The following is a 21,356-nucleotide window of genomic DNA, read 5'->3' on the forward strand; positions in this document are numbered from 1 at the left end:
GGAATGTTTTCTAAGAGGAATTTCCAATAGGGACTCTCACTTCCAACCCCCACGTCTCCCTTAGGTATCAACATCCAGTGCCTCTAATTTTAAAAATTAATTATTCATGCCAGTAGTTTAAAAATAGCCGTGTGTTATTTTCTTTTTAAATTACATGAAGCACATTACCATCGTGAACAATAACTACACTGTGTGTAAACCCAACACTGCTTCCCTAGTGCTAGGATTCAAGGCCTGCAGCCAGCCCCACTCCTGCCGGCTGCCTCATGATCTTAGACTAGGATAAAATGCACCTAGGCTGCAGCACGGTGTTTAGTGGTGGCTGAGTTTTAAATGTCAGTGCCCAACTCTGTAGAAACTAGGATAACAAGACTGGCGTAAGGCTGCTCAGGAGAAGCCAGCCTGCTCCCATGAAGCTCTCAAGTCTACAGAGCAAAATCCAAACTTGCACTTCAAAGGTCTATAAATGATTTCCTGGTTGAATGTAACAGTATAGGGTGATACAGATCCCCAAATTCACTTTCTTAGATAGACAAACAACTGGATGAATGAATGTCTGGTAAAGACAGGAGACTGAACACTGGAGAAAGCCAGAGCTTTTTCCCTTCCAGGAAGGTGGGGTAGTAAGACTGCAAGTTCTAATTCAGCAAACTTATTCTGGGTTGGGTGCTTTTTTGGGGGGGGTGTTGTTTGGTTTTGTTTTTTTGTTGTTTGATTTTGTTTTTGTTTTCTTACTTTTATTTATTTATTTATTTTAAGACAGGGTTTCTCTATGTTAACAGCCCTGGCCTCAAACTCAGAAATCTGCCTGCCTGCTGCCTCTGGAATTAAAAGTGTATACGACCATGTTCAGCTTGGTTGGATGTTTTATAGAACCCTTGGATCCTTCCCTTTCCCCTGCTGGTCCTGTTTTGATCACCAATGCCAGCCCATGCCTTCCTACCATTTTTCCTTGCAGTGTCCTCTGGGAACAAGCAATGACCATCTCACTTTCTTTGTCAACCTATGTTCCTCTAACTCTTCCTCAAAAAGTTTGTCATGGTATAAATGGACCAAAAGGAAGACATTAGAAATACTGTTTTATTGTTGGGTTGTTTTTTTTTGGGGGGGGGGGGATTTTATGTGTATGGGTATTTTGCCTTCATGTATGTTTGTATACCATTTGCCTGCCTAGTATCCTCAGAGGCCAGGAACCCTGTGGAATTGTAATTATAGATGGTTATTAGCTGTCATGTGGGTGCTGGAGATCAAACCTGAACCCTCTGAACTAGAAGCCAGTGCTCTTACCTACTGAGTCACCTCTCCAGCTCCTGCTGTTAAATTTTTGGCCAGCCCTGACCAATATAAAAATGAAGGAATGCTTGAAACAGGTGAGTTAGGACGAGGATACTCTGGAAATGTAAACACATTGTGCTTCTAAAACTCAGATTTGAAAAATTGCATAAGTGGTTTTAATATTCACTACCTGCTGAAATCATTGGCATATTAATTTTACCTTGTTCTTTTTACTTTTTAATATAGGTCCTACAAAATTTCAAATTACATATATATTTCTAACTGTGTGTATTAAACAAATGTCTTCTCAATGGCCCTGGATCACTCATGAAATGAAAGGCAGTGAAGTGCTAACTACAAAGACAGTTTCCATGATCTGCTAACAGAGTTTGTGGGAAAGATGACCATTCTTGGTACAACTCCCAATGGACATTCACAACAGGCACTTTATAAGCACCTCCGACCCTCCATTGAGTTTACTGTGTTCAGAGCTGGGGTCTGTTGGTTGTCATTTTCTTACAGTTGCAATGATTCTATTATTGTGGTTTATATTGCTTTTTTGTTGCTGTGATAAAAAAGGATGACCAAGGCAAATGAAGGAAGAGCTTATTTTAGCTTACGGTTCCAAAGGGATAAGAGTTCATGATGGCAGAGTGGAAGCAAGGAAGATTATAGAGCAGTAAGCGTAAAACTCACATCTACAACTTACAAGCACAAACCAGAAAGAAATGAATACAATATGGAGTTGTTAAACTCCCAAAGCCAACCTTTGAAGACAAAATTCCTTCAATTAGGCAGTACCTCCTAAACCTCCCCAAACAACACCAACTGGGAACTAAGAGTTCAAACATCTGACCCTATGGGGGGTATTTTCATTCAAACCACTACACTGTTTTAACAAATTACCACAAGTCTAGTAGATCAGACAGTGCAATGTTCTCTCAATTCTGTAACGCCCAAGTCTGGTAGGCTCTACTGGCTTCTCTGCTACAGTCACTGGGGGTGGCTTGCAGGCTCCTTTAAGTTGCTAGAATTGCCTTATGCATCAAATTGTAGACCTGATTTTTTTTTAATTGTAGGAGCTGTGTTCTGTGGTAATATTTTATTTGTGCTCTAATAAATAAAGCTTACGTCGAGATCAGAGGAAAAAAAACAGCCACTATATTAAACATAGAAGTCAGGCAGTAGTAGCACACACCCTTGATCCTAGCATTAGGGAGGCAGATTCATCCAAATCTCTGTGAGTTCAAAGCCACACTGGGAACAAAGCCAGGGGTGGTGGCATATGCCTTTAATTCCCAGTACTAGTTAACCATAGAGGCCTGGATCTCTGTACAGACACACAGGAAGTGATAGAGCTGGGCAGAAAGAGGAAAGTGACATAGCTGGGCAGAGAAAAGAAGTAAGATGCCAGGGACAGAAAGGATACAGGTGTGGATATACAGGAAGCAGGTCTCTCTGGAGGCTGAGGAGTTAGTAAGGTGAGGTTGGCTGTGGCTTGTCTTCCTCTGATCTCTCAGTTTTCACCTCAATTTAAAAACCTGGGTTTTTTATTAATAAGACTGTTTAGCAATTTATCTTACAGTGGTCAACTTTGAGAGGCCTCCCTCAATTCCTGCTTTACATCTTGGTGTCAGCTTAGAATCTGACTACTTCTTTTCCACCAGCCAGAAAACAGTTTCTGCTTTAAGGATTCGTGCAATTAGGCTGGGTTTATACAAATAATTCACAGTAAAGCAGAACTAAACTCTAAGTACCCTAAAACTCATTGCTTCAAGTACTATGTAAGGTGGCAGCATGAACCCACTTTTCAGGTCACAAGGCTCACAAAAGCCAGACTGCTGTAAATCACTCTGATGTAGAGAGCTCCACATCTGAGTGAGTCCTGGTAGGAAGCAAACTCTGCAAGACCAGTCTCCAATTCCTTCACAGAAAAACTGCTGCTGGCCCACAGCCTGCTTGGCTGCCTAAGCAACAGTTCAGGATTGGGTCTATGAAGACCAATCTCAGCTGGCCTTTCCACAGGACCACTACAAGTTCAGCCTGGGAACTCTAACCCAATGCATAAGTACCCAAGATGTGCTATTTAGAAGGACCAATCTTCCTTCCCTTTTCCAGTAGTGCAACGACTTGCACTCATCTTTCCATTCTGTGGGCTGCCAACTCAGTTTCCTCTACTGCACCAAAGCTTTTGTGTCACTGAATTCCATGTATTGGTTGTTAGTCTTAGTTCCTGTGCTACTGGAAATCTCATTTAAAAAATCCTTCCCTGTGCTTATAATATGAAGCATATACCTATTTTTTTTTTTTTAGCAGTTTCAGGGTCTCAGGTCTTACATTGTCCTTGATCCATTTAGAGTTGTGTGCAGAGTGAAAGAAAAGGATCCTCTACACGTGGCTATCAGTTTACCTCACGTCAGTTGTTGAAATGCTGTTTTTTTCTCCAGTGTATATTGTTGGCATCTTTGAATAATATTTTTCTCAGACACAAATTAAACTAAGCTCCACAGAGGGAAATGGCCTCTAGTTGGTGACTAATAGGAGTTAAAAGTCAGTATTGATAGGTGTTTTTAATGGGGAAGGAGAATAAAAAAATGATAAGATTAAGTCATGGAGTTAAATGCTATCAAAATATATCAATAAGCAGTTGGTAATAGTCTACAATACTATGGTTAATTTTTAAGATCCAAGAGTGTAGAAGTGATCTGCAAATAGAATTAATAAACTCTGGATAAGAAAAACTACATTTAACTCCTTGGTATTAATAACTAAGGATCCAAGGTTCGTGTCTTTACGTGGAAATCATAAAGGGCAGGCTGGAGAGGTGGCTCAGGGGTTAAGAGCACTGGCTACTCTTCCAGAAATCCTGAGTTCAATTCCTAACAACCACATAGTAGCTCAAAACCATCTGTAATAAGATTTGACTCCCTCTCCTGGCCTGCAAGCATACATGCAGACAGAACACTGTATACATAATGAACAAATCTTTAAATAAATAAATAGACAGATAAATAAAAAGAAATCCAAAGGGCTGAGTTATCTTTCACTGTAACCAATTCAGACAGACTCTCCAGAGAGGAAAGATTAATTTTGGTTGCTTCAGAAGGTTCTGTTCAAGGTGATTTGGCAGCAGAGCCGGTGACAAGGGAGTCTTCACAGAAAGAAACCCAGAGCCTGGCACAAGACTTAGCCCCTATGGATATAACCCCAATGACTTACTTCTTATAAATAAGGCTTACCTCTTGAAGTTTCTAGAACCTTCTGAAAGTACACCACTATCTGGGAGCCAATGACTGGACATATGAGCCTGTGAGAGACATTTCATTCTCAAATCCTAACAACGATAAAGTACTGGATATTAGGAGACATTTTAAGGTGTTAGGAAATAAAAACTGCTGGGTGGTGGTAGCGCACGACTTTAATCCCAGCACTTAGTAGGCAGAGGCAGGTAGACTGAGTTCAAGGCCAGCCTGGTCTACAAAGCTAATTCCAGGACAACCAGGGTTACACAGAGAAACCCTCTCTCAAAAAAATAAAATTTAAAAAAAAAAAAGGAAAAGAAAATAAAAATTGAAAACAGTAACTTAAGTTCTAATGAGACAATTACACATTTCAAAGAGGAAATTTGCAAAAGTTTTTAAAGCAGCAATGTATAAATAGAAGGTAGATGAAAAATGATATATACTACTTCAAAGTACAAACTTTTTTTTAATTTAGATTTTACATGTAAATAAAATTATTACATTTCTTTGCCTGCATGGTACCAGCTGAAGTCAAAAGAGGGCACTGTATCCCCCAGGAACTGGAGTGAGCCAGCATGAAGTACAAACTTTCTAAACTCACTCATTAAAAGTGTTTCAAATTCCATTTCAACTTGCCACATTCACAAGAGAAAAATATCAGCTCCTGGGTTAATTAGTTGCCCATTTATACCACGACCTCCCAAACAGTGTGTAAAGGAAGATTATGTAGATATGTGTAATAGCACTCAAAATGATGACATTCTTTAAGAAAAGGAACTGGCTAACTAGGCATGGTGGCACAGGCCTGTAATCACTGCAGTTGGAAGAATGAGGCAGGGGATGGTTTCATGCCAACATGGCTGCATACCAGTTGGAGGGAAAAACCAAACAGACTACAAAAGAAGACTCATAGTAAACTCACAGTCCAGTATAAAACAAAATAATCTGAAAGAAGTTATAACAAAATAAGGTATGCTCCTCAAAGTGGTAATAAACTAACAATAATTTTTATTCTTTTTGCTTCTGTCTTCTGAAGTTTCTACAATAACCATGTTTTACAAGACAAAACAATACAACAATTTAAAAACATTTAGTTTTGAAAGAGGGTGAAATAATAGGCTTTGAAGTGGTATCAGATAAAATATTAATGGAAAACAGTCCAGACCCCTAGGGAAAAAAACACTTAACATCTTCTGTTTGGAGTGAGGGTGCTACATCCCTGATACCAGATTACATTTTGCTATTTCTAAACATGTTTTTATCAGTTAATTTTGACAGGGGAGAAAAAAAAAAAAAACACAAAACAGGTTACAAACAAGCACAGGTTAATGTGGCTTAGTTTTTGGTACCTTTGGTAAGATCTTAACTCTATCTAAGCCAAGTAAGCAATACTGTTTCAAATGAAACCAGACTACACTTAGCAAAGTTTATTATTACCAAATTCAAATTCTAATCTGAACTCACTTAGAAATAAAAGGTCATTCTATTTAAATGAAATAAGCTTATACATCACATAATAATTGGAAGGTAAACACAACATACTAATGTAAGATTTATCAATCAGTAGTTAAGCTGTTACCATTCTAATCTGAGGCATAAAATTCAGGATATACTCCACAAAACAAGTAGCACGCTCCAAGCTTCCTATGCTAAAGGCAAAAGGACTGGACTATTAGATGTCAGCTTCTCCTTTCAATTGCTGTGTTCACATTCCACAACCAAACATTCCATTCCAGTTTTCATAAAGCTCTAAGTCTTTTGGAGACACGCTAGGTCGCACAGTTCTAAAAGCATTTTCAAAATCAATATAAGCTATTGGTCGAACTTGATCTGGGCTTATGGTAGCAATGTCAGCAGCATGCAAACTGCGAATAGGACCAAGAGAAGCCTCTCTGCAAAGCTGTGTCATATCTGCGCCAGAAAACCCATCAGACTGCTGCACCACCAGTTCAATTTCTTCATCACTGAGGTAACACTGCTCCTTGGACATGAGATTAACTACTATCTGTTTCCTGGCTGAAGGTTCTGGGAGGGGAATATAAAGTCTTTTCACCAACCTTCTCCGGGCAGCCTCATCAATCTCTTGGGGCCGATTTGTGGCTCCCACCACGAGAATACGGTCTTCAGAAGATGTGGTCGCTCCATCTAACTGAACTAAAAATTCTGTTTTTATCCTTCTAGAAGATTCATGTTCACCATCTCCTCTTTGAGACAATAAAGAATCAATTTCATCAATAAATATCACAGCTGGCTGCTGACACTGTGCAACAGCAAATAATGCACGGACCATTTTCTCCCCCTCACCCACCCACTTAGAAGTCAAAGACGAAGCAGAGATGCTGAAGAATGTTGCTCCAGACTGACTAGCTATGCACTTGCCAATCAGAGTTTTACCAGTCCCTGGAGGGCCAAAGAGTAGAATTCCTTTAGGAGGCCCTCGTAATCCAGTAAAGATATCTGGCCTCATCATAGGCCACACAACGATTTCCTTTATTGTGGCTTTGGCAAATTCTACTCCAGCAATATCGTCCCAATGTACTGGAGGCCCATGGTCCATAATTTCATTCATAATCAGTTCAATCATCTTTGGCTCCACGTTCTTCAGGCGGTCATCAATGGGGTGTTCTAGTTCTGCAGACTCAGCTTTAGTAGGCTTGCACTTCACTCTTTCATTCTGCTCATCTTCATCTTGCTTAGATACAGGAGGAACGAACTTTGCAAATATTCCTCTCGATTTCCCTGTTCCCAAAGACTTTTTCACACTACCATATGAAGATTTTGATGCATGCTGGGATTGGTGGCACTTTTTTTTTTGATCTGCCCATAATTGTTCTTTTGCAGTTTTAAAGGTAGGCAGGCTATTATCTTCCCTTTGGTCACTGTCTTCTGTTTTACTAGAAGCTTTATTCGGTATTGAATCAGAAAGCATGTCAATGTTGCCAGAACCATAAAAAGCCTTCTTTTCTCGTGGATTTTCACAGCCAGAAGGAAAACAAGACAGACTGGATAAGAACATATTTGGTCCTGTGTTGGTTTTAGGAAAGCTGTGAGTTTCCTTTTTAGTACTTCCAAATAATGGCGTAGTGTGAAATTTTGCAGTGGCTGACTCACCTGAAGGTGTTGAGGAGGTGGGACAAGTCTTAGTGCTATTAGCTGCCACAGGCAGCAGAGCACTCTGAAACTGCGAATGTCCCAGACTGCTGCCTGGGATAGCTTGGGTCCTATCTGTGTCATGAATTGAACTGGCTAAGAAGTCACCTTCTCCAGAACCTCCACAAACACTAAATTTAGAAAGCTCAAAGACAGTGGGCTCTTTACAGATGACTACTGATGCATCAACAGGTTTCAGCATGGACTCTTTCCATTTCTTTCCAGCTTGCATCATCTCCTGTACATTATTCATTTTGAAAACATTATTTATTGACAATCTAGATTGCCACTTGTCACTGTCAGCCTGTTGAGATCCTGCCAAAGCTAAAACGCTCTCTGCATAGTTATTCAAGCTAGTTTCAACATTGTCAGAATCAATAACTGCAGAATATTTCTCTGTATACCTTTTGAACAGTTTGGTAGCACAGACCTGAGAGATCTCGGAGTTGGCCCATGCATATTGAATGCTTTGTATCTGTGCACGGTATGCATCCGCCTTCTGTCCTGGTGTACATGTGCTGGATGTAACTACAAAGTAATTCTTCTGCCATTCGCCCAGGTGCACAGACCTAGAGCTGGAAGTCTCCATGTCAGAAGTTCTATAACACAAAACAAAATAGAAGACAAATCAGTATCAAGAAAATAAGAGTATAAAACTCTCTGCTAAAAAAAGATACACTAGATTTATTTATAAGGTTCATTTATACAGACATTTATTTGTAAAAGCAGTATCTAGTTAATCATATATTTCAAGTACTCATGACACAAAGATACATTAGTACAGTTTTCAAGATTAAGGACAACCAAATAATGACTTCTTAGATGCTAAACTGTCTTGTTTATAAGAAAATTTTCCTACAAAGAAAATATTCATGGATTTAAGCCAAAAGGATTTAAAGGTAACCAAAGAAAGGGGTGGGGAAATGTGACTCAGGTTGTAGAGTGCTTACTAATATACCCGAATCCTTGTGTTTGATCCCCAGTACAAATATACTGGGTATAACTATGCATTCCTATACTCTTAGCATTTGAACGATGGGTTCAGCAGGATAAGTTCAAGGTCACCACCCTCAGCTACACAGTAAGTTTAAAGCCAATCTGGGATACATGAGACTCTGTCCCAAAAGTTTTTATAAACAACTTAAAGAAAGGAAGGATTTATTAAGTGATGAGTGACAGAAGAAAATACCCAATATTGTCCTCTGGCCTACATACACACATATGCACATATACAAGAATATGCATAGAAAGACTTAAAATCAATCAATACCTCAATATCCCACTATCATGAGATAGGTCATCCAAACAAAATCATCAAAGAAACTTCAGAGTTAATCTACACCAGAGATAAAATAGACTCAACAGATATTTACAGGCTGCATCCAAGAGGAAAAAAAAGAAAGAAAAATCTTCTCAGAAGTCAATGAAAATTCTTTAAAATAGATCACATTTTGGGATAAATATCAAGGCTTACTAAATACAAAAGAATCAAAATAATCTCTTGTGGGGCTGAAGAGACAGTTCCTCAAGCACTGTTCAATTTGTTTTTTGAGACAAGGTTTCTTACTGAATGGAAGCTCACCAAGTAGGTTACAGGCTGACTGGACAGTAAGCCCCAATGACCAGCCTGTCTCTGCCTCCCCAGCAGGATAACAAGTACCTGCCACCAAGCCCAGCTTTCTTATGGAGGCTCTGGGGAATCAAACTTGAAGGTTGATGCTTATACAGAACATAGTTCATTGAGACTGAGCTTTTACCCCAGACCAGATTTATAAGATTCCATGAAAACTTGAAGGAGGCTGGAGAGATGGCTCGGCAGTTAAGAGCACTTGCTGCTCTTGTAGAGGACCCTGCCCATATGGTGGCTGCTCACAACTACCTGCAACTCCAGCTCCAGGGGTTCTGACACCCTTTTCTGGCCACAACACATACATACGTACATACACACACACCCCTTCCTAATATATGAAGAACTGAAAAAAAAAAACCCAATCTCACACACACACACACCTTCTGAATATAAAAAAACTGAAAAAAACTAACCCCCAATCTTCCAGTCAAACAAATGTGCTAATGAACTGAACAGTTCTCAAAAAGAAATACGAACAGCCAATAAATACTTGCACAAGTGTTCAACATTCTTAGTCATCAGGGAAAAGCAAATTAAAACTGTCTTGAGATTCTATCTCCCAGTCAGAATAGTTGTCATCAACAAAACAAATGAAAACAAAAGCTGTCAAGGATGTAGGGAAAGAGAAACTCTTATTCCCTGGTGGTGGGAATGCTAATTTGTGCAGTCACTATAAAAATCAACACAAATGCTTCTCAAAAGAACTGAATACTATATTCTTGGGTATATACTCCAAGAATTCTAAGTCCACACACCACAGAGATGCCAGTGCACCCATGTTTATAGCTACACTACTTAGAGCAGCCAGGAAACTGAACAGCCTAGATGTCTACCAACATATGAATAGATGTATAAATACACAATGGAGTTTAATGCAGCCATAAAGAAAAATTAAATCCTAATCTTTGAAGGAAACTGGAATCAAAAATCATATGCTACACAAAATAAGCCAAATACCTCATTTTCTCTCATATACACAATCTAGATTTAGAAATTGTGTGTGTGTGTGTACACGTGTATTTGTAGATCAGAACTAGAAGGAGAGCATGAGAAGTTGTGATCTTTAGGGAGGTGAGAAATAGGGAAATGAAACATGGAATAGAAAGCAGAAAGAGTTAGAAAATTGTGTATATATGTGTGCACAGAAGTGTGCATGCATTTTACATTTATGTTTGTAGACGATGGATTAGAAGATGATCATGAAAGGAGGTGGTGATCTTTAGGGAGGTGGAAAATGGGGCAATGGAACATGGAATAGGAAAGCAGAAAGGATCTAATGGGAAGGGAACCCGGGAAGGGTGGGTTGGGTAGGAGGTAGCACTGAGGGGAACAAATCAGAACAAAATTTAATGATATATATATATATATATGTATGTATCTCTGAAGACAACCTGAGGAAGTTTTAAATCTTAAGCATGTTTTCTAAGAAAAATACTAAGCAAATCATTTGCAATTTCTGGGTCTTCAGATTATATCTGAAGGAACCACTGTGAGAATCAAATCAGGTAAATATGAAAATAATTTAAAAACTTTCCCCAGCTGCACAAATGTAGATAGTGAGGTTGAAAGAGTTAAAGAACTTACTAGAAAGAACCTGCTGATTAGGAGTAATGCCAGAAGTCAAGTTCAAAGTTCCACGTGAGATACTGTGTACTTCACCACGTACAGACTATGCTATCTTGATGCTATCAGTGCAGATGGAGCTGCATGAAACATAAATATGAATGACATATTTAATATTTTAATGGTTTATCATGTATATACATTTGAAACATGATGCCACAAATCTTCTAAACTTCCCCCATTTCTCACAGTGTTAAAATTTAAAACTTATGCTGGGTGGTGGTGGCACACAATTCACAATTTTAATCCCGGCACTCAACAGGCAGAAGCAGGTGGATCTCTATGAGTTAGAGGCCAGCCTGGTCTACAGAGTGAGTTCCAGGACAGCCAGGGCAACAGAGAAACTGTCTTAAAAAATAATAATAATAATAATTAAAACTTGTGAAAGATTAACTGCAAGAACAAGTCAAATGATCTATAGTAAAGGAGTTTTATGTCAGATTTTCCTCAAGATATTCTCATAAACCTTTCATTTTATACAAGAATCTCAGGGAAATAAACAGATGGGCCAGAGAAATGGCTTAGCATAAGAAGGCACCTGCTCTCACGTCTGCCAACATAAGTTCTCGAGACCTACATGACTCCTGAAAGTAGTGCCCGCCATCCACATGCACAGCGTAGCACAAAAGAGCCCCACTCACCACTAAATCATGTAAAAACTATTTTTATTTTTGTAAATTTTGCCTGCACACTAGCAAGGGAAAAGTTTAAGAAAAATTTTTGATTTCCTAAGAAGTATGACAATAAAGTAAAAAGATCGTCTACATTTTAAATTTACTTCAAATTTATCTGGAAGTATAGCTTAATAACCAATACTTTTTATGTATGTGAGCTATATTTAATATAGCTTTCTGGGGGTGGTGGGGGGCAGTTTGAGACAGGGTTTCTCTGTGTAGCCCTGGCTGTCCTGGAACTCAAAGACTTGCCTATCTCTGTCTCCCAAGTGCTGAAACTAAAGGCACGCACCTGCTACCACCACCTGGCTTAATATATATAGCTTTTTATGTCCCACAATGCAGTAGAAAGAATTTACCACATTATAGGTAGGCGAACAGAAGTCTCTACTTACAATAATCGGAAACCTAACATCTAGTAAGGCTATAACTTAAATCTAAACTAGTATCAAACTGAATCAACAGTTCTGGGGCAAGCTGCCCTGCTTTCATCTGCTTTAACCATATTCTAATCTCCATTACACAACATCTGAGGTAGGAAACAAGAGAGGTGACTTGGAAAACATTGCTACTAAAATCACCAATTCTAGTCATTCTCAAAATTATCCTCTTCCACCACCATCTTTTTAATCAATATTCGTCTTTTCCACTCAGTCACATCCTATAACCAGATATAGACAACCAAAAACTGTTTGTCACCACTGCTCAGTGACACAGATACTGAATTGTCTACCACTTCCAAGTTATTTCAACCTGTCTGGTCTTGATAAAAACCTATACATTATGGTTAATGAGTATGGACATCAGAGCTACATTTCAATCTTCTTAATTCTGTTAATCTTCTGACTAGGCAAGTCACTTGTCATTCGAATCGGACAGTTGGCTTCTGCAAGCAAGAGCTATTTCTTATTGCATTTAGATTTTCTTCAGTACCTAGACTATGGTATCCACTAATATAAAAATGATTAAAGACTGGAGTGCCTACTATATACCAGACATCACTTTTGACCTTTACAACACTCTTAATTCCTTAGTGGGAAAGTAGCAGAGGAATTTAGAGCACAGGACCTGAAGCCAGATCCTGGACATAAAAGCTTTACTTTTTTTTAATTAATTGTATCTACTGGGGAGGGATCGAGGTCTAGGTCTGAAGGCAGCTTGCAGGAATTGGGTTTTCTCTTTTCACCACATGGGTCCCCAAGCTCAAAAGCTTTTACCGGCTAAACCATTTCCCAGGCCTGGGATTGTGGATGATCTGTTCTTTCAGCAATGACTTGGAGTATATCTCTTAAGCTATGTGTTTCCACCTAAAAAGGAAAAAAAAAAAAAAAAAGCAATGTGAAACTTCGGCTGACAGATCTTTTTTTTTTTTTTGGAATTACTGGAAGCATTAAGAGTCCCCAGAACTTAGAAATATCGGGTAAGAGATCGTGAATTACATTATTCCTTCCCTTTGGAAGTTTCCCTCCGACCACAGTGACTGTGCACGGCCGGGAACCAGCTACCTAATCGCAACTGACAAAATATCCCCATCCCATAGGCTTGGGGTCAGAAGTGTGTCTGATTTCCAGATAATTAACACAATATATTAGGTAGGGGACGCCATCCTAAACACAAGACTCGCATATACTTAATATATGCCTTAGCCACGTAACCAGAAGGCTAACTGTATATATTTTAAATAATAAATAATTCTGAGCAGGACCGAATGGAGTGGGGCGGGGGGGGGGGGATGGGGAACGGTTTCACGAAGAGGATTTTTCCACTTGCGATGTCGGGCCTCGATGTTGGGGGGGCCTCTCGGATTTTCGGAGGAGGGGGAATTAACCTGTGAGTACTGGTGAAGGCACGGTCCTGAAAGGGAGTCAACTGCAGGCGGCAGACCTGCTCCGGCCTTCCTTACAGTCGCGGCGGGGAGGGCGCCGCGGCCGGCCGAGCTGACCCCGAGCCCGTCCCGCCCACAGGCACGTCCCTCAACCCCAGGCGCCGCCGCCGCCGCCGCCGGGAGCGAGAGCCTCGCCCCAGGCTTCCCAAGACCACCCTCTCTGACAACCCGAAAAAAAAAAAAAAAAAAAAAAACCGCCGACGTGGCGACCACAGCCTCGGCCCGCGGCCCTCACGGAAACCAGGCGCCTACCAAGGCGCCCGCCCCCCTCCCCAGCGATCCCTGCCGGGTCAGCAACCACCGAAAAGCGCGCCCTTCGCAGCGCGCCTGCGCGGCCGTGACGCGCTCGGCCAGCGCCGCGCCTGCGCGGAGGAAGGGCCGAGGGGCGCGCGCGCGGGCGGCGGGCGGCGGGCGGCGCGAGGGCGGGGCCGCAGAAGGCCTGGCGGGCGGGCGGCGCCCCGGCCCCGAGCGCGGGAATTCGGACTTCCCGCCCACCGTCTATGTGGCCCTGGGTCTTTGTTCCCGCGCCGTGGCCATAGTTTTTTTTTTTTTTCCCCCTAAGCACGCCATGGCCTTCCGATTCACCTCGGGTTGATGATGATGATGTCCTTTTTTTGCAGGGCTAAACGCTGCAAAATTAGAGAAGGGCGGTGAGAGAGGAAAGCAAAAGGCGCAGGATTGCAGAGAGCAGGACTCCCCTGGGACGGGAGGCGCCTCCGGGCCGCCAGACCTGAGCCTGCCCGCATCTGCGACTCTCCAGCCCTGTCTAGTTCACCAGCAGCTATCAAATAAGTCTCGAATTCAGACAGCTTTGGTAAAGATTACAGCCTGCATTAGACTTAATACCAAAATTACCAAAGCAGTAGCTGGCGGGGTTCCAGCATGAACTAAAACGGTTTATGTTTGTTACTAATCATAAAAACACATATTGACAAGCTTGGCAGTCACTGATGGACCGTCCCCCCTCATAAACAGCTCTGGACCCCTCCTCCCATCTCCCTATTACGAGCTAAAACATCTTGCAATTTGGGTGAGGTCACAAAAGGTTAGGTTCTTAATTGATTGTTTAGGGCATAAGCCACCGGGTCAGGCTCCAAGAAGTCGGGAGCTGATTGTCAGAGTAGGGAGGGCGGGGGGTGTGCTTTTTATTTATGTCTCTTTGTCTGCAACCCTCATCGCTAAGCCTGCCTGTTTTTCACTGAGAAAACTTATCTTTCTTTCATTCTACCTCCCTCATTAGAAACTGAACAAAATCCTAACCCTGCTCACCCCAAGGTTCTGGGCTTTTTCACTCACTCTGAAGACCCTCCCTTCCCCCCGCCGCTGTTCACCGAGCTGCATTGCTGAGCACGCCTGCTTTTCTGACCTTTAACTCCCAAAGCATGGCCTTCTCTTTTCCTCTTATCCCTCTCCCTCCTCCCAGAGGCTGCTGAGATGTCTAGATTGCCTTGTTTTTCCCCTCGACTCAAAATTGCCTTCCAGTTTCCTGCTGAGTCTGTTTTTAAATTATTCTGTCTGTTAGACCAGGACCCTTGCAAAAGGCAACCTGATTCCCTGGTGCAATTCAAACCCTTATGCTATGTAAAGACTTCCATCTTTTAAAAATTAGCTTTGTTAGACTCACAACCCGATGCAGAGTGTGGACAAGTTTAAGGTTTAAGCTATGCAAGTAGTAAATTTGCTGTCTGAGAACACAAACTGCTTAGCAGACTCTCTCTCATGGGTGGAAGTTGCTGGGCCTGCAACGAAGAACTTGCCACTTAGAGCAGACAGATCCAGTGCCCTTGGTGAGAGAGGTTCTTCTTGTGTATGTATCTGGGCGTTTGTAAACATAATCTCAGACATTGCCTGTGTATAGTTTAGTTAGCTAAATTGTTTTGAGCAGAGAGAGAAAATGATCCCAAATAATATGCATCCTTTCTGCCAGGAAATGTGTGGTTGGGGGGCTAGCAAAATGTCTCAGGTAAAAGTGCTTACTGTGCAAGCGGGGGGGCTTTAGTTTGAGCGCCAGACCCCGTGAGAACATGCAAGGAGAAAACTGACTCCACACAGCTGTCCGTTGACCTCTGGGCACATGTGTCTTTTCAACCACATCATACACAAACACACAATAATAAATGTTTTCTAAAATGTGTTTATAGAGGTGCGTGAAGTAGAATGTTGTAGGGATAGGAAAAAAAAGATGGGACAAAAGTTAAATCTGGCTCTTTCTTTGAGATTTCCTGAGTGTGGTTGGATTTCTGCCAATTGTCACATCTTTCTGCTCCCAGCCACTGTGGTGAAAGAGGCCCAAAGAAGACTGGAGATGTATCCAGCCATTCCTTGGACAGTCTATGGAACACACAGTTCTAATGAAGTTTTAATTAGATGCTGCTCTCCCCTACGACCAGAGGCAGAGTTTTAACAAGTCTAAGTTCTAATTATATTTAATTAGCCTTTATATTCATGAGCGGGGCAACCTCCACTCTACAAAATGGAGTGAGAGCTTGTACTGGGCAAAAGCAGAAGGGTGGGTTTCGTAAAGCAGGGAGACAAGACTATTGGATAGGAGCTGGCAGTTCGATAGCAACTTACTTCAGGTCACTTTTCTTATGAGGTTGAAGCAGGGGGACTTAGTCAAGCTCAGGCAGTTTGAGCTCTGGCTGCTGCGTATTTCCTGTGTTTAGGAGAAACTGGTCCATTTGTGGATCCCTTTGCTTCCTTAAGTATCCATGTGAGCTGGCTATGGGGTACATACCTGTAATCTTCCTGTCCATTACATGTCTACTACTGGGAACCACGCAAGTTTCTTTAAAATGGTCTTTCCAAATATTCCCATTTTATGCAAGCAACTTACACTCCTAGTATCCTCTTCATATTTTCCCCATTACATATTACAAGGGTATGTTATGGCACACACAGAGAGGTGCCCAGAAAACAGATTTTCAGACCAATGTAGTGAAAACTGTTAGTAATTGGGAATTTATATGATTTGTATAAAACAATAAAGCTATCCTTAGGCCAAAATGCTATCAGTCAAGTACCATGTTTCCTTAAATGTAGACTTTCTAGGTAAAATGCCAGTAAGACCATTTTCCAGTTCATACCATCTATTGGATTCCCTAGTTGAAAGTTCAATCCTGCCTTCCCTTGGAGTCTTGTCCTTTATCCCTTTCCTGTGTTCCCTTTAAGATGATGAGATGCCACCTGTGACATCTCCCTACCCTTCTGCCTTGGGCTTCTCTGCATGCTGACTGGTATGTGGTCAGCCTGACTTGGATCTCTGGTTCCAGGAAGGCTGCTCTTTGCTGCATTCTAGATAAGAGATGTTCCAGGATAAGTCTGCCGTCTGCTGTCTGCTGTGTCCAGATAATTCTAGGGCTTTCCCAACACCTGCAGGAAGTGCCTGTAATCAGCAAACACCTGAGGCCATACAGGCAGCATCTGGTACCAGTACCATCAGAGGTCATTGTGCTCTAATATGGATCTGCATTGGGCACAGATTTAAATAAAGGTACTACGTGCTGACCACGGACTAATCTCAATCCAGGCATAGATTCTTTTTTGTTGTTTTGTTGTTTTTTTTTTTTTTCAAGACAAGAGTTTCTCTTTGTAGCTCTGAGTGGCTTGAACTCAGAGATCCTACTACTTCTGCTTCCCAAGTGCTAGGATTAAAGGTGTATGCCACCATCCCGGGCTTTGTCGTACTAAATTCTATGTGGATAAATTCTAGGTGGTGTCACGGAAAAGATTTACCCAGGCAGATAAAGATGGAGCTTGTCCCATAAGCACCAAATGTCGCCACTGCCACCTACCCTGAGAAAACTGTGTCCTAGTTTGCTTTCTGATGTCATTAAACACCATGATCAGAAGCAGCTTGAGGAGGAGAGGGTTTATTTCTTCTTACAACTTACAGTCCATCCTGTAGGAAATTCTAGTCAGGAATTCAAATCAAAGACCTAGAAGCCGGAACTGAAGCAGGGGCCACAGAGGAACACTGCTCACTGGCTTACTTTCATGGCTAACCCAGGCTGCCTTTTTATACAACCTAGGACCACCTGCATGGGCATGCTACCACCATAGCTGGCTGGACCCTCCAACATCTATTGTTAATCCAGAATATCCTGCACACCCTTGCCTAAAGGCAATCTGAGGGGGGCATTTTCTCAATCGAGGTTCCCTCCTCCCAGATGGCTCTAGATTGTATCATCTTGACAAAAAAAAAAAAAAAAAAAAACTTAACCAACACAAGGTTAGTCCTGGGTTAGTCCATGGTGGGTTCTAGAGCCCGACTGCCTGGACAGCGTCCATTGCTCAGGTGCCAGTTACCTCTGTGACACTGAAACGTGTTATCAAACCTCCCAGTGCCTCAGTTTTCTCCTCTGTAAAAGGGAGGTAGTAGTACAGCTTACCTCGGGAATGTTTGTTTGTTTGTTTGTTTGTTTGTTTTTGATTTTTTGGAGACAGGGTTACTCTGTGTAGCTTTGGAGCCTGTCCTGGAACTGGATCTATAGACCAGGCTGGCCTCGAACTCACAGAGATCTGCCTACCTCTGCCTCCTGAGTGCTGGGATTAAAGGTGTGTACCACCACCACCTGGTCCTCAGGGAATTTAAAGATGAATATTAAATGGATAATTTCAAATATGGGCAACAGCATCTGTCATAGAGGAAGTGCTGGTGTATAGTTATGTTAAATGGAAGGAAACTCTTTTTGTTTCTAGGGCTGAGTGTTCTGGAGTCTGAGCACCAAGCTGAAGACATGCCTGGAGAGGCCAGTAGATGAGTGTGCCGGTATCAACTAGACATAAACTACTGTCATCTGGGAAGAGGAAACTTCAAAAGCCGGACATGGTGGCACATGCCTTTAGTCCCAGCACTTGAGAGGCAGAGGCAGGTGGATCTCTGTGAGTTCGAGACCATCCTGGTCTACAGAGCGAGATCCAGGACAGTCAGGGCTGTTACACAGAGAAACCCTGTCTTGAAAAACCAAAAGAAAGAAAACACACTGAGCAAAGCCCTAAGCAACATTACTCCCTCTGCATCAATTCGTGCTTTGAGTTACTTCCTTCATTTCTTTCAATGGGCTGTGATGTGGAAGTGTAAGCCAAACCAACTCTTTCCTCCTTAAGGTGCTTCTGGTCACGGTGTTTCATCACAGCAATAGAAACTCTAATAGGACAGTGAATAAGCTAAAAATGAGCCATAATTAGGCAAGATTGCATCCCTCCTGGGTCTGAACATAAACTGGGGTCTTAGACTATTCCCTAAAGATTCAGATAGTTCTAGAAAGAAATACCCCAGCCTTTCAGATAACCCCTGCCTCCCATTTGTGCCATGTGTCCTGTGCCACATGCCACCTAACCACTTGCCCAGACTGAGGTCTCAACCGTCTTGCTAGAGTTAAAGACTATGCTGAACGGAGCTCTTTCTGCAGCAGAAGAGGGGGATCATGTCAATGGCAGCAGTGGCTCTTCTTGGAGCCTTACAGCACACACAAGGGCACACTGAGAAGTGAAAACCAATCATGGTAACATGTAGGCATGTCAACCTCAACTCAGTAATTTGAGTGTTTCATACTCTACTGGTCCTACCACAGATAGTTTTGGTGGCCTCAGTATACCATCTCTTGCCTCCACATCAGGACAAAAGCCAAATCTGGTTCATCTATAAATAATGTCCTTACCAAATAAGATGGAGAGCATGCATTATAAGCATCAAGATTTCTGAAGAACAGATCATATCATTCTGTTATGGTTACACAAATGGCAGAAGCATCCGAAATTCAAAATATACCTGCTGTCTTTCTTTTTCCTGTCACTATGATAAAATACCCTGACAAAAAGCAACCTAAGGGAAAATACGTGTATTTGGCCTGACAGTCTGAAGATGTAGTCCATCATGGGAGGGAAGCAAGCCCTCGTTAAAGCAGTCGACCATGTTGCATCCAGTATGGAAGCAGAGACCTATGAATACTGTGCTCAGCTAGCAGTCTCCTGTTGGTGCAGTCTGGGATTCAAGCTCAGGAAATGATGCCATCCACGTTGGAGGTAGGTCTTATCACCTCAAGTAACCTAATCAAAATAATCCCTCCCGGGCATGGCCTCAGGCAATCTAATCTAGAAATCCCCTCCCGGACATACATAGAGGCTTGTCTTCCAGATGACTCTAGGTCCTACCAAGAGGACACTCAATATAAACCACCATAGCTGCTAATAACGCAAGGATGCTTTTTGAATGCCATTGGCATTTCTAAAGGCTCCAAAGGACAATCCTTAATCTTGGAATAAAAACACATAGGTTGGGATTGGAGAGAAAGCCAAGCAGCTAAGAGTGCACACTGCTCTTGGGGAAGACCCAAGTTTGATATCTAGTACCCACAATTAGGCAGGTCACAACTACGGTAACTCTAGCTCTAGAGGATTCAGTGGCCTCTTCTGACCTCCTTGAGCACTGCACACACACACACACACACACACACACACACACACACACACACACTTATAAATCTAAAAAAAAAAAGTGTTTTCTAAAATCAGAATGAGTCCATATAAAGATCAGAGATTATTTGAATAAATACCTAGAAGTTGAACTCATTTCTAAGCAGACCTTGAGTGTTGTTAATGAATCTGAACAGTGACTGACATACACCAGGCTTTCATTAAACACATGATGACTAAATGAACATCAACAAGGGCGCCATGGTTGAAAGGGCAAGTGACATTTACGAGAATGAGTCTGAAACATTGTAAAACAAGATGCTTACTCAACACAGTTAGTATTGCACATCAATTGTTTATTAAGCATTGAGCCACATAGGACAAGCTAACTGCCATAGATATAGTCGGAAGGTAAGAGCAAAGACTTTCCTGGAAAATGAAGTAAGCCTTTCCTGCCACCAAAGGCTTTATGAACACAAAGACATGTTATTATCAACAAAAATCACAGCCAAATAAAGAACAAGGGCTAGAGCCACTGGCATCAGCTCTGCGCACAGAAAACATATCTCCCTGCATAATACAGAAACTACTTCTTCACTGACAAGTCACTAAAAAGTCAGTCACAGGTTTCTGGTTAGTTTTGGAGACAGACACGAAGCCACATACAACCGTGATTTCACGAAGACGGGGTGATGATTAGTTTTCTCTCATTCCACTTTGCGGGTCTACTTCTTTTCAACTTTTGATCTCTACAGGGAAAAAAAAAGGCACAAACTTAGGGGCTAGCTTAGAAAACACAGAGAGTGACAGTGTGGCCCAGTGGTGGTGCGCCTGTCTAGAAGGCACAAGATCCACAAATATGAAAATAAAATAATAAAAGTAAGAATTCTGTATACTTTTAAATTGAGTACAGAGAAGGACTATTCTATGTTTGCAGTGAAACAATACAATAAGTAGTTTTAACTGAAGAGTTTAGGCGAGGCAGCGGTGGCACCGCACGCACGCCTTTAATCCCAGCACTCGGGAGGCAGAGGCAGGCGGGTCTCTGAGTTCAAGGCCAGCCTGGTCTACAAAGCGAGTTCCAAGACAGCTAAGGACACACAGAGAAACTGTGTCTCAAAAACCAAACAATGCCGGGCGGTGGTGGCGCACGCCTTTAATCCCAGCACTCGGGAGGCAGAGCCAGGTGGATCTCTGTGAGTTCGAGGCCAGCCTGGGCTACCAAGTGAGTTCCAGGAAAGGCGCAAAGCTACACAGAGAAACCCTGTCTCGAAAAACCAAAAAAAAAAAAAAAAAAAAACAAACAATGTGGTTAGTTGCCAATCTGATATTTCTAATGATAAGTATCACTGTAACTGTAAGCAGCCTGGAGGCTTTGCCCTTCTTTACCATCACAATTTTGATCGTCGCTGCCAAAGTAAATCAGTCACATGAAAGTCCCATTAATTGTTTTCATGGTC

General features: G+C 41.9%; 2 protein-coding genes across 16 annotated transcripts in view; both read right to left on the reverse strand.

Annotated features, from left to right (window-relative positions):
* Nucleotides 1–13,740, reverse strand: part of Fignl1 (fidgetin like 1) — a 46,511-nt gene extending 32,771 nt beyond the window's left edge. For 2 of the 13 annotated variants that reach the window (XR_013042764.1, XR_013042766.1), the window contains exons 1-5: nt 13,423–13,740; nt 12,812–12,901; nt 10,882–11,000; nt 8,098–8,266; nt 4,515–4,609 (exon numbers count right to left, since the gene is read on the reverse strand). Coding sequence is in view for 1 of the 13 variants with exons in the window: in XM_076545968.1 (XP_076402083.1) it covers nt 6,223–8,256 (2,034 nt within the window). In the remaining 12 variants the exon portion in view is untranslated. Of the gene's footprint in view, nt 1–4,514; nt 4,610–5,502; nt 8,267–10,881; nt 11,001–12,811; nt 12,902–13,422 lie in introns of those variants that run through there. The other 11 variants (XR_013042768.1, XR_013042761.1, XR_013042769.1 and 8 more) reach the window with 10 other exon arrangements.
* Nucleotides 13,741–20,231: 6,491 nt separating this feature from the next.
* The window catches only part of Ddc (dopa decarboxylase), an 88,148-nt gene continuing 87,023 nt past the window's right edge, over nt 20,232–21,356 (reverse strand). For all 3 annotated transcript variants that reach the window (XM_015991868.3, XM_006973038.4, XM_042285607.2), the window contains one exon: nt 20,232–20,645. The gene's annotated coding sequence lies outside the window, so the exon portion shown is untranslated. The remainder of the gene's footprint in view (nt 20,646–21,356) is intronic.

This window comes from Peromyscus maniculatus, chromosome 10, assembly GCF_049852395.1.
Source record: "Peromyscus maniculatus bairdii isolate BWxNUB_F1_BW_parent chromosome 10, HU_Pman_BW_mat_3.1, whole genome shotgun sequence".
In the NCBI taxonomy this organism is placed as follows: Eukaryota; Metazoa; Chordata; class Mammalia; order Rodentia; family Cricetidae; genus Peromyscus; species Peromyscus maniculatus.